The sequence below is a fragment of the Echeneis naucrates genome, chromosome 6, assembly GCF_900963305.1.
Source record: "Echeneis naucrates chromosome 6, fEcheNa1.1, whole genome shotgun sequence".
Lineage (NCBI taxonomy): Eukaryota > Metazoa > Chordata > Actinopteri > Carangiformes > Echeneidae > Echeneis > Echeneis naucrates.
In genome coordinates this window covers 18,221,128-18,233,047 of record NC_042516.1, presented here as the reverse complement: position 1 = coordinate 18,233,047, position 11,920 = coordinate 18,221,128, and the positions used below count along the sequence as shown (strand labels likewise).

The 11,920-nt window shown below is 39.6% G+C and overlaps 2 protein-coding genes across 3 annotated transcripts; one reads left to right on the top strand and one right to left on the bottom strand.

Annotated features, from left to right (window-relative positions):
• Positions 1-271: 271 nt before the first annotated feature.
• rpa2 (replication protein A2) lies at positions 272-5,213 on the top strand. Its single transcript, XM_029505107.1, has 9 exons — positions 272-400; positions 598-692; positions 1,518-1,619; positions 2,386-2,499; positions 2,957-3,031; positions 3,327-3,443; positions 3,979-4,113; positions 4,471-4,565; positions 4,737-5,213. The coding sequence occupies exons 1-9, from the start codon at positions 388-390 to the stop codon at positions 4,822-4,824; spliced, it is 834 nt and encodes a 277-aa protein (XP_029360967.1). The 5' UTR covers positions 272-387; the 3' UTR covers positions 4,825-5,213.
• On the bottom strand, positions 5,157-11,523 carry themis2 (thymocyte selection associated family member 2). Of its 2 annotated transcripts, XM_029505105.1 has the most exons (7): positions 11,391-11,523; positions 10,437-10,557; positions 9,952-10,092; positions 9,455-9,871; positions 7,518-8,761; positions 7,175-7,292; positions 5,157-6,659 (listed from the first exon to the last, which is right to left on the bottom strand). In XM_029505105.1, the coding sequence occupies exons 2-7, from the start codon at positions 10,537-10,539 to the stop codon at positions 6,547-6,549; spliced, it is 2,136 nt and encodes a 711-aa protein (XP_029360965.1). In that variant the 5' UTR covers positions 10,540-10,557; positions 11,391-11,523; the 3' UTR covers positions 5,157-6,546. The 2 variants fall into 2 exon arrangements, with proteins under 2 accessions (XP_029360965.1, XP_029360966.1); XM_029505106.1 differs by lacking the exon at positions 11,391-11,523 and having other exon boundaries at positions 10,437-10,576.
• Between the last annotated feature and the right edge of the window lie 397 nt (positions 11,524-11,920).

Here is an 11,920-nt window from a genome sequence, read left to right as displayed (position 1 = left end):
CTGCATGTTGCAGTGCTTGTTAATTTAAACCCGAAGCGTTACCTGTCAGGCGTCCATCTTTAAATCTGTGCATGCTAACCTTAAAAAATACATCATCCAATATTTGTAATGAATAAAATATACACCTCAAAGTCGGAATCCCCATCCTTTCCATGAAGGGTGGCATTTACGACACATCCAAAGAGGGAGCGCTGCCTGATTAGCAAAAACGAGGGCGGCAAACGATCCTCGTTGCGACACTTTCGCGGGACTTCGGGTGTGCGCACGCGCATTGCGTTGTGTTTGGCGCGGGATTTGCACCCAGGAAGCTGTTTGGAAAGCTGCGTGTGGCCGTTGTTGTCTCTCCTCCGTGTTGTCTTTGCTTTTTATCGTCTTTTAGAAAGCGCCATGTGGAACCAGGGTGAGTTTGATCTCCGCACCGGTGTGTCCATGAAGTAGCCCGGCCGCCGTTAGCTGGAGCACCAAACTTTTTTTCTCCTCTCTGTCGTTGCAGTCTCTGTGCGTGATGTCAGTCACCAGTTTGGTGTAAATTAGAAATAAGTTTCACGAATAAACTTCTCTACGTCAGCTGTCACTTCCTTTCTCCTCTTCTTCCAGGCGGATACAGTGAGTCCAGCATGGGGGGAGGTTACACTCAGTCTCCTGGAGGGTTTGCTTCACCTGCTCTGTCTCAGGGCGAAGGGAAGAAAGGGGTCTGTACTGCCTGCTGCGGCCTCCTCATCAGCTGGAAACATCCATGTATAACACACATAAACCCATAGATGTGTGCAGTTTGTCAGTCAGAACCACATCAACCCCGAAGTCTCACATCAGCCTGTCCCAAAATGTTTCTTATCACACCCCTCCTCTTCACACTTTTGTACACATTTTTCTTTGCGGTGACTTGAACACCAAACGACAGTGTTGGTCTTGAAAAGCACCGAGTACAGTTACCACAGAAAAATAACTTATACAACCCTTAAATTTAATTCACGATAGTCTTGAATACTTCGGTGATCATAATATGATAGTAATCCCAATGTCTGACTATCAGGAATCCTTTTCCGGGAATTCAAAGTATTAAAAAAAAACGGTAAATACATTTTTCAGCTATTTCCAGCCGATTTGAGTCATGCAAGAAGAGAAGTGGCTCCTGAGCACACACAGCTAAAAGTCCCTTACGCGTTCACCAGCACTGTTTTTGTGTCCTTTGGGGTCATTCTGGAATTTTGCTTTGCCTGTTTGGTCCCATTGTGGTTGTGCTGGGTCTTGTTCCCCGTTTCTGAAACCTGTACCCAATTGATTATCCAGGATCTAAGTGACATTTATGTTTTCAAGCCACAGGGAGGTGCTGTACAAAAAGTTATTGGTGTCCATTAATTAAATTCTGTGTTTTTTGCACTGTTGAACACGGCTGTGAAGCACTAAGAAAAATGTCATGCGTCTCTTGTGGTTAGTTGTCATTCTACTGCTAATATGAAGGTAAACATGATGTTATTAAAAGACTGAATTTTCTGAACTGTGTGTGTGCTTTCCAGAGAACCCGTGCGACACAAATAATCCCCTGCACAGTGTCTCAGCTGATGTCTGCTTCACAGGCAGACGAGGCCTTCAAAGTGGGCGATGTGGAAGTTGCCCAGGTAAGATCTGTTTAGCTTGTCAAACTTATTTGGCTTCCAAAGAGGAACCTGACAGAAACTCAGACATTAGAAACGAAAATATTCCTACTGCAACTTCCTTGAGCCCTAGATGTCTTCTAATGATAGATTTTATTATTATAGCTTTTTTTGAACCTTTTTTTATTTTCTTATAGAAAGCTGGAACTAGGAAATTTTTGGCATTTTATTTAAGGAATTATTTTGGTGATTAATCCATCACCGTATTCTCACAGTTATACCTGAAATAATGAGTTAAGTGAGAACAAACTAGGTTTCACATTTCATAGTTTTAGTCAGATTTTCAGATTTGTAAATCTATAACTGCCCAATTAGATTTTTATTTATCAAGAGAATAACCAGCAGGCTAGCCAATAATGAAAATGAACATTCGTTGCCTCTCCATTTGTCAAAGTAGTTCTCTCTGGTTCAGTGAAGTGATTAATATGTTAATAATTTCTGCATTAAAGGACTGTGTGCATATGTAGTCTATGATATAAATCGCAAGATGAGTGCGACTTAATTTTGTGTTCTAAATATGGCATGTATGTGTGGCCACCAGTTTACTTCCTGTTGTGACAATAGATTATATATACATATATAATATTTGCACACGCGGAGATGAACACCAACAATAAAGGGACTAATAAACTGTGTGGAGACAAGACATAATAACAGATTCCACAATCCAAAACTTGCCATTTAGTTTGTCATTTAACTTTTCCTATGTGCTTTGTTTGTTCTGTCATAGGTTACCCTTGTGGGCATCATCAGGAGCACAGACAAGTCCATGACCAACATCCAGTACAAGATTGATGACATGACGGCTGCTCCTATGGATGTTAAGCAATGGGTCGACACAGAGGTTAGTTTATTTGAGCCGGTGTGCACAAATTTGAAATACTCTGTACTTCTCCTCAGTCACGGGGAGAGATGCATATGAATTATTTGTGCATAAGCTGAGTAAAGTTCAGCAGAATGTACACATATATGTGGCTGACTATTCTGATTACATTCATTCACCATTTTATCGCAACCAATTTGTAGCACTTGCCAGCAGCATTCACAACTGATGTGTACACATTCAAAAACATTAAATGAGCACAAAAAATTATACTCACTCAGATTAACATCAATTACACATAAGATTGAGATGCAGACCGTGTGAACCGACATGATGAAAGACTTTTAGAGTAATAACTGACTCTTGTTGTGTTTGAAAGCCGGAGGCTTTATCAGGTATATGTTTGGTATTTTACAGAACTCGAGCATGTGAGAAATTTTTCTGTCATTTTATTTATTTATGTGTTTGTTTTTTCAAGGAGCCTGGTATGGACAGCACTGTCCTTCCCCCGGGCACATATGTCAAAGTTTCTGGCAATCTGCGCTCCTTTCAGGTGTGTTTACGGTCCTAAAATCCATCTACAGCATCCAGAAGCAAACTGGACCTTCGCTATTCGACCCGCTGAGATGTAATGTGAAAACAGGAAATTTAAGTGTTAATGTTAGAATGGCATTCATTTCACCGTATTCTAAAAGTGTTTGATTTTGAAAGTGTTATCAACATCATATATCCCCTGAGCAAAAAACAAACAGGCCGAAGAAAATAATTTCCAGTATGCTCCACCCCCACTCTACCTCCTGCAGTTCTTCTCTGAATTAAGCTTTGTCTTCTTTGTCTGTCTGTCTTAGAACCACAGGTCTGTGGTAGCTTTCAGTGTCAGACCCCTGGAGGACATGAATGAGGTCACATCACACATGCTGGAGGTTGTCCAAGCTCATCTGGTGCTCAGCAAACCGCAGGGCACGGTGAGAAGTCTAGTGTCATTCAGGTTTCTGGTCAGAAACCTACAGAATATAGACGGACCTGCAAGTTAATTGAGTCGTATATATTGATTGACATTGGCATCACAGTTCAGGGTTGTTTGGAGTCAGTATTTGCATGGACGCTTTTCTGTTTGAACCACTACGCCTGACCACAGCCCAGAAAGGATGTTCAGCTTTTATTAATTGGAACTCTAACCAATATAATGGTATCAAGTATAATTTCAAACTGAAACAGGTTGGACAGTGTTTGTTTTCAAGTGCTCACTGATTGAAGCAATTTCGGCTTGTTTCTGTCTGCAACATTGATTTGTATGCACACATTCAGTGATACCAGTACTAAAATGCAACTTCAAAAAATCTGTTGTTCCTGTTTTTACACTACCTGGTTTTAACACACGTTACGTTTCTGTCTTCATCGGTTTAGCTGTAGCAGTTCTTTTATTTAAAATTAGGAATGTTCTCTGCGGCATTGCTGAGAAATGCAATTTCCACAATTTTAGTTCTGTTTTTCTTGTAGCTGGCAGTTGGTGGAGGAATGAGCAGCAACGTCATGCTGACATCACACCCGGGCATGAGCAGCACAGGCATGGTGGTGAGCTATGCAGGTGCTCATGACATGGCTAACAATGGGCTAAGTGGAAACCAGAATCAGGTGAGCCTGAATGACAGTTTCAGAATACTATAAAATATTTTTACAGAGGTTGGGCCCTGTATTATGGGGACAGTGGCCACAAGAAGAAGAACACTGGATAGACATAAAAAAAACTGTGAAAGCTTTAAGCCAAAAGCTTTTTCTGTTTGTTTGTTTTTGGGTTTTTTTTTATTATTTTTATGTATTTTTTTTCCCGTATGTGCACAGGTATAACTGCACACGGGCTGTTTTCTCACACTTCCTGCCCCTTATTCTTCAAAGAATCAGAGTAATTGCACAATCTTGTGGTTTCACAAGGACAAGTGAGTGAAATTAGTTTGATTATATGTCATAATGTAAAACTGCATCTCTCTCAAGGTGTTGAGTTTGATAAGAGGCTGTCCAGACCCGCAAGGTATCAGCATTCAGGACCTGAAGCAGAGACTCAGCGGCATGAGTCTGGCTGTTATCAAGTAAGACAAATCTAGATAATGGTGGTTCATGCATTCTTTGTTTTTTTATGTCACACGGACACGTTTTACAATGACACTATGTGATCAGTCCAACATTTTGCTCCTCAGTAAAGAAAGCACACGTCAAAAGTCTCCCTAATTGAATTTTTGTCCCTCTTTGTGTTCTAACAGGCAAGCAGTGGAATTTCTAAGCAATGAAGGCCACATCTTTTCCACCATAGACGAAGACCACTTCAAATCAACAGACAATGATGATTAGACACTTCACTTGCTCAGCACTAGTGGGGCTACTGATTTGAATTTAGCCTGTTAAATGTTAGTAGTATAGGTTTTATAGGTCAAAGTTATCAACGAAATGACATCCTTTCTGAGTGACCCAGTCTTCCCAAACTGGGTCCAATTCTGTTCCAGTTCCAGCTTTCTGTCCAGTTCTCTTCTAATGAGATAAAAACCATATTTAATACCACTTCTCTTTTGCACGCCCCAAAAATGTTGCTGCCAACAGTCAGCAGATGAGAAAATCTTTCTGCAACACCTCTCCCCACTGTAAAACATTTTGTAATTTTAAATATTGGAAACTGATGTACTGGGTTTATTTTTGTGTATGTAACTTACTTTTGACAAAATTAAAAGATGTATACAAAAGTTATGTCATTCATCAGCAACTCTTTGGTTTTGTGTTGCACACATAAATTTTTTAAATTCAAAATTTTCTGTTCAAGATCTACTACAACCGCTCCTTCCAATCCACACAAAACCCCAAAATGAACGAGTACATTTTGTTTATTCAGATTTAAAATCAGTAATATTTTATTTACATAGATATTCCCATTTTAGTCATGCCACAACAATTTTGTTGGTTGTGCTTCAGATGTTTCTTCGTTGCAGTCCATGAGCAAAGGTGGCACCCAAAATGGATTTTTATATTATTTTGTTATCCCAGTTTTTCTAATTTGGATGATTACAATCAGTAAAGTTAGAAAATTACACTTCATTCTTTGACTCCCAAACCACAGTGTATGAATAAATTATTTCATCATCCCTCTGAATAACATAAATGTAGGGAAAAAAAACTCTAATACAACGTGCAGCACTCTGTACTCAGATCTTTAGTTTGATGTGGTGAGAAATGGAGATTCTGTTACTGCTCACAACAGAATGAGGGCCAGGTAAGAAGCAGCAGAGTTGTGCTGCATTTGTGGTTGACTATTGTCTCCTTGCAAGGACTGGTTTCAGATACTGAGATACAGAAATGCTTATACAATCAAAAGCTTACGTATTAATACGTATGCAGCTTTTTGAGATACAAGTTATTCAACATCAGTGAGTTCGCGTCTTAAATTTTCTATGTATTAAGATTAAACTGTAAGGAGTCCCTTAAGTAATTCATTCACCTATATCATTGTGCCACAATGAATTATGTGTTTAGTATTGCACAATAAATACATGTTTATACAAAACCACAAATTCACAAAAACTTACCACATGGGGAAATCAATGCTAAACAGTTTGAGCAAACCTTATAGAGGTACCATAACATATTCAAAAATTACTAGTTACCAAAAAATAAAAAAGTGAAAGAGTGTGTGTGGTAAAAGTAGTTAAACTCCCAAAAGAGAAGACGTGACTCCTCCTTTCACACATTTCTGCATCATACTGTTTCACAAGTCTAAAGTTTCTGTGCGGTGCCTTAAATATTGCAACCAATCTTCCATGTCCTCACAGATGTAGTGAGGGGGTTTGAATAAGGTAATAAACTGAAATATCCAACCACAGAGATGAATGATAACTTGTTATCAATAGGAAATCAAGTAATATAAAGAAACACAGAGCAGAATATTTGGGAATTCGTGGTCCTCGTGGAGTCTTTGATATGCTGATATAAAATATCACAGCAGAGCTTAAAAAATACAGTTTGATGTTTTCCACTAGTCTCTCTTTAAATTCAGTCCCCCATAGCTCATGCATGAGAATGCAGTTTTTAGTAGTGCATGGCATTTTCATGTGCCACCTTCATCATTGCACTTAAATTATCATTCACCTCTTCATAGTCGTGGTCACTGTTCACATCTGCCGGAGGATCGCTGAAAGACGCTGAAGGGAAAAGTAGCATACGGGTTATCAGTTAGTGTTATTCTGTATAGTTTTCTTTTTTCTGTGAACATATCCAATCAAATGTCACGAACCAAGAGTGAATTAAAACATGGCCCATGAGCATTGGCACTGTAGTTCATTCTGACTACACATTTGCTGCCTTGGGACCATAAATACTTACAAGAGCCCTAAATGAGTACAAATCCACAGCTGGATATAATTCAAAATAGTGGCACTTTTCTGCCCTGCTTGTCCGACATTTTACAATAACTGCAAAACTTCTCAATTTTGTAATGTTGCCAGATTTTTTACACATTAAATTCTACATTTATAACCAGTAACTGAATATGGGCATTGTCAACTTGGCATATAGGCTCAAGGTAGAGCATTAGAAAGAGTACGAGATATGGAAGATGGAAAGTAAATTTGGTTTCAATTTTGGATGACATCAAGAGAAACAAATATTTCGGGTGCAGCCATGTTCTGTGTGGAACAGTGAGAAGAAAGAGCTTTACCTTTTTGTAAAGATCCATCTATTTTCACGTAAGTATTTGGCAAAGCCTTGGCTGTTGTCAGTTCAGTCACTGGGTGCTTTCTGGGTGTCACCGGCGGAGGCTGATCATCAATGATATCCTGGACAAAAAGAGGAAATAGCTAAAGATACTTAACTTGTTTCTTTTCATGCTTCAGTTCTTTAGCACACAAAAAGTGGAAGCATTTGATGGGGCTTAGATTTCCTGTTGTCACACTTTTCCGCTGTGTGTAATTACGATGAACTCCTAAAACAGTTCACAGAGACCACATGAGATTCTAAAAAGCTTCTTGGCCATTTACTAGTTGAATGAAAGTTGTACTTACCGGAGGTGGCGGAGCTGGGGGCCTTTTTTTGCTATTTAGGGTCATGTTGGTCAACTCCTTGGTTGGCACAATATTTTCTTGATGTTTGGATTTGTGTGCCTTGGATGCTTTTGTTGGGGCTTTTGATCCTTTCTTTGTGGCTTTTGATGGCTTTTTTGGGGGGTCTGAAGAGACAGACAGATTTCGCTTTGGTGGTCGAGGGGGGGGAGTCTCATCTGAGTTCCCTCGTTTGTGAAATTCATAGAAGAACGTATCCGTCACCTCGATAACCCTCTCCACGTGGCACTGAGGGGGCTGATCACGTGGCCACGGCAGAGGGTCCTTGGTGAAAGAGACAGACATAGAGAGCCACCGCGTTGGGATCTCAAAGCACTCATCTGGGCTGTGTGGAAAGCTCGCCTGGATGGTGGGCTCCAACAGAGTCCCCTCAATTCTGACACATGCAAGCCCAAACAGTGGATCAGTCTCGAGTTTGGTATCACGGTTCACAACTTTAATGTCCAACGGAAAACTAAACTCCTTAACCAAGTCGGTGAGTTTGTACTTCTTGTTATCAGTGAGTACCTCCACAAAGTGACCCTGCATGTACAGAGGCAAAAGAATCTGCTTCTTCTCATTCTCCTTCTTGAACTCGTCTTCATCATCATCGTCATCGTCGTCATCATCATCATCCTCCTCTTGAAGACACTGACACAGGAGAGCTTCGACGGACTGCTTCTGTTCATTGTTGCTTCCACAAGGCAACTCCATCCTTTCCAAGCAAACAATCTCCAGCTGTTCCCCCACACTCAGAGCAGGCAGGCCCTCCTCCTCATATTCCTCAGAGTTCTTTGTTACACTGAACTTCAGACCTGGCGCCTTGACTGATGCAACATGCAGCTCGTACACTGAATTAAACTCTCTTGGGCGCCTCCGAAATCGTCCACCATATTGCTGAGTTACCAGAAAGTAGTGCTGTAGCTTTCGACTCTTCAAGCTCGACAACAAAACCATTGCTGAGGTTCCTTTCTTGTGAAAAAGCAGGTGCTCATTATTATGAAGTCCTTCCAGCCAGCTGCATTTAAAGAAGGCACAGCTCTCCGGTCGTTCCAGTATCTCCACTACTGTGGGGAAGCAGTCATCAGGCTGGGAAAGGACCTCTGGCAGACTGAGCGGTGTCACAAAACTGATATCCTTACTCACTTCAGTCACATCAACTACATCCACTTCTAACGTGGATGGGAACTTCACCACATTCTTCCTTACTGTGCAAATAAAAAATAAATAAATTGAGAGACGGATTAGTTCAATACTGTGAAGGCTCTAAATATAGGGGCTATCTGTGAGTTTTCTCTACCACAAAATACAGTTTCTTGCTGGGAGTAGGTGACAGTGAATGCTGATAGTGGACATTCAATGGTTCAATGGTTCAATGATTATATTAAATGCTCTGGGCAGAAGTACTTCTGTAAAAAATACTGGACTCACTCTCAATAAGTGAGCACAGAGGCTATGTGGCTCATTAGCATGTATGCTCAGCAGAATAAAACAGGCCATAGATGGGGAAGTTAAATAGGAGTCAACATCAAAGTTGTGAAGGAATGAGTTTGTGTTACCAAGCTCATTATGTGTATGTCACTACATGTAAGTGAATTGTTTAGTTCTTTTACTTGTGCCTAGATTGGTCCTCAAATTAATCCCCTGTTAGCCGCTACATATAATATCAACTTTAATCAATAACATTGCTTCATATGTAATAAAGTCATTACTGATTTTGTTTGTTGAAATTTTCTCAACTGCTAATGATCATACATTTTCCTCCAATTTACACACTCAAAACGTTATCATATTTTGATCAAATGAGGAAGCAATGTGTATCCATATATGAAAAATGAACTTTGCATGCAAAAGCCACATGATTTGAAAAAATGAAAGAGAAAAAACGAAATTTTTCTTACAGTGCATGATGGCTTGGACTTGGTATACCGGACTCAGAGTAAATAACTGTGAGCTTTTGGTGGTCTTCATAAAGCGAAACCTTCGACTACGCAGGCAGGCCGAGGACATGATGTCCTGCAGGGTGAAGCGCTCCTCATTCTCACATTCATAAAATTCACCTCGGTAAGAAAAAGGAATGGCCACTTCAGCTGAGGCCTCCCTTTGTCCTTGTATGCGGCAGTGGACTTGAGCCTGCTCGCCATCAATGAAGAGCACAGTCAAGGCTGTCCCGGCCCCCAGTGTTAAATTTTCAAAAGTCATTTTGGAGCTGCAGGTGAAACTGAATGGAAGGCAGGATTCCAGGCCCACAGGCCTCAGGCTCAACATCTCCTCTATGCTATTGTAAGGCATCTGCTCTGGAACAACCTTGAACAATTCTGAGAAAAAAAGAGGATGTCAGTAATCAGCTATGAAACATCTGTTCTCACAACGAGCCTTGTTCACAGAGAAAACCAACCTTTGTGGTTAATAGAAAGCTCAAATGTATTATTGTTGATGACATCTTCAAGAGTAACTGCAACAAGGTCAATCTTAGTGATCTTTATTAGATCCCCAGTAGAAAAACAAACTTCACTGCCAGAAATTTCATACACAGACCCTGAAAGAGACAGCAAGAAATAGAGAAAAGAAAGAACAAAGAATAAATTCACATGTTAAGCACAAAAAAACTCAAATCTGAAATATTTCTGTTAATCAAGAACAATACAAACTTTCAACCCAAACAAGTATTTACTATTTGATTCAGCTACAGTTATTTTTGCTTTGAAGAAAAGAGTGAATCGTGTATACCAGACACGTAAATCTAGTGTAGATGAATTAATACAGAAATCAAGACATGATTCAATGGTGCAAGCTTATCTCCTAAAGTAGTTCCAAACCATTTAAATTTCTTCTCATCTTCAGAGTTTTAGTTGGAAATCAGTGAAACAACAAGAGACTTACCTTGGAAATAGACACCAGAGCACACCTGTATAATTTTTGGCAGACAAGTATTGTCCAAGGATGCAATGAATTGTTGAAGTGGCACAGCAGTTGTGTTTGCCATCACTGTTTTCTCAGTGTGCTGCAGTTAGAAATGAAAGTAAATGTCAAATGACAAGCACAGCATAAAAGTGTATAGCTTTTATACTCAAAAACCACAAACTGAATGAGGAAGTCAGAGGAACTGTGCACAGTGCCTGCATTCTTAGATGAAGTCATGATGCTGATAAGGAATAGTAAGTTCTCACATTATTGATCGAATTATAAATAACATTTGGCATGCAAAAAAATAAATCAACATGCAGAAATGAATAAAATGTACCTCTTTCAAAGGAATTATATGAGTATATGTCCATATTGTAATTGAATATTTTCAAAAATAAAAATGAAATTCTCAAAAATTCTCAAGGAATCATACATTCACATGTTGACAAGATAAATTCACCTTCAACATTATTATATGGTTTAAAAGATTCATGCTGTGTCTGTATGCCAAGCGAATGGACAAGCTGCCGGTCTGGCCAAAAGCTTTTCTGGGAATTTAGTGAACCAATTACCGATTAGGTTTAATAATAAATCTTTCCAAGTCTGCAACTTTTTGCTATTAAAAAACCAGATGAGAATTAATGAAGGGAAAAGGGCTTCATGAGCCCTTTGGAAATTTTATTCAGTCATATGCTACAATAAATAAATCGAAATATTTCTTTTTTTAAATTACTTTTAAGGATGTGGTAAATCCTACACAACATGGAACCCTCCATTTTGTTAAGCCACCTCCTACAAATTGTAATGGAAGAGGGCAGCTTCACTTCCTCCTGTTGATCTTGGCATTTTATTGTCATAAAATGAAGTAAACATCCCCCACCTCTGTGGCATGATGAGACACCCCCTTACAACACCTCTCCAAATTCATACCTTTCACAAGAACCCCGCAGCAGCCCTGAAGATACTGCCTGGACCTTGGCTGGGTAATCCCCTCTCCGCCTTCTTGTTTGATTTTTAAAGCAAGTGTGAACATGCTAAGCCTCTGAGAAACCTGCGGTTCCTAAATTCTCTGGTCACAAGTTCTGTGCAACAGGAGAGAAAAAAAACGGTTTTTAAAACCACTCACTCTAATGTTGAATTGGGATCTGAGAGCCTCTAGTGGTTCTTCATGAGACCCAGATTAGCTTTTATTAATTTTTCAATTTCCTCAGAGAAAAACATATTGCCTGGATAAGTGAGAAAGTGAGAAAATTATAATACATATTGTTTCCCAGCAGCTCAATCTAGGGTAAAAGAATTGGGATTTGAAATCCTCTAATGGTTCTTGAAGGGACTCAGATTTGCTTTGAATCTGAGTCAGTTAATCTCTTAATTAATAATTTTCCTCATATAAAAACACTTGGATAAATTAAGGACAAGGTGACAGTATTAGCCATTAAAACGCGTTTAATTTGCCCCTA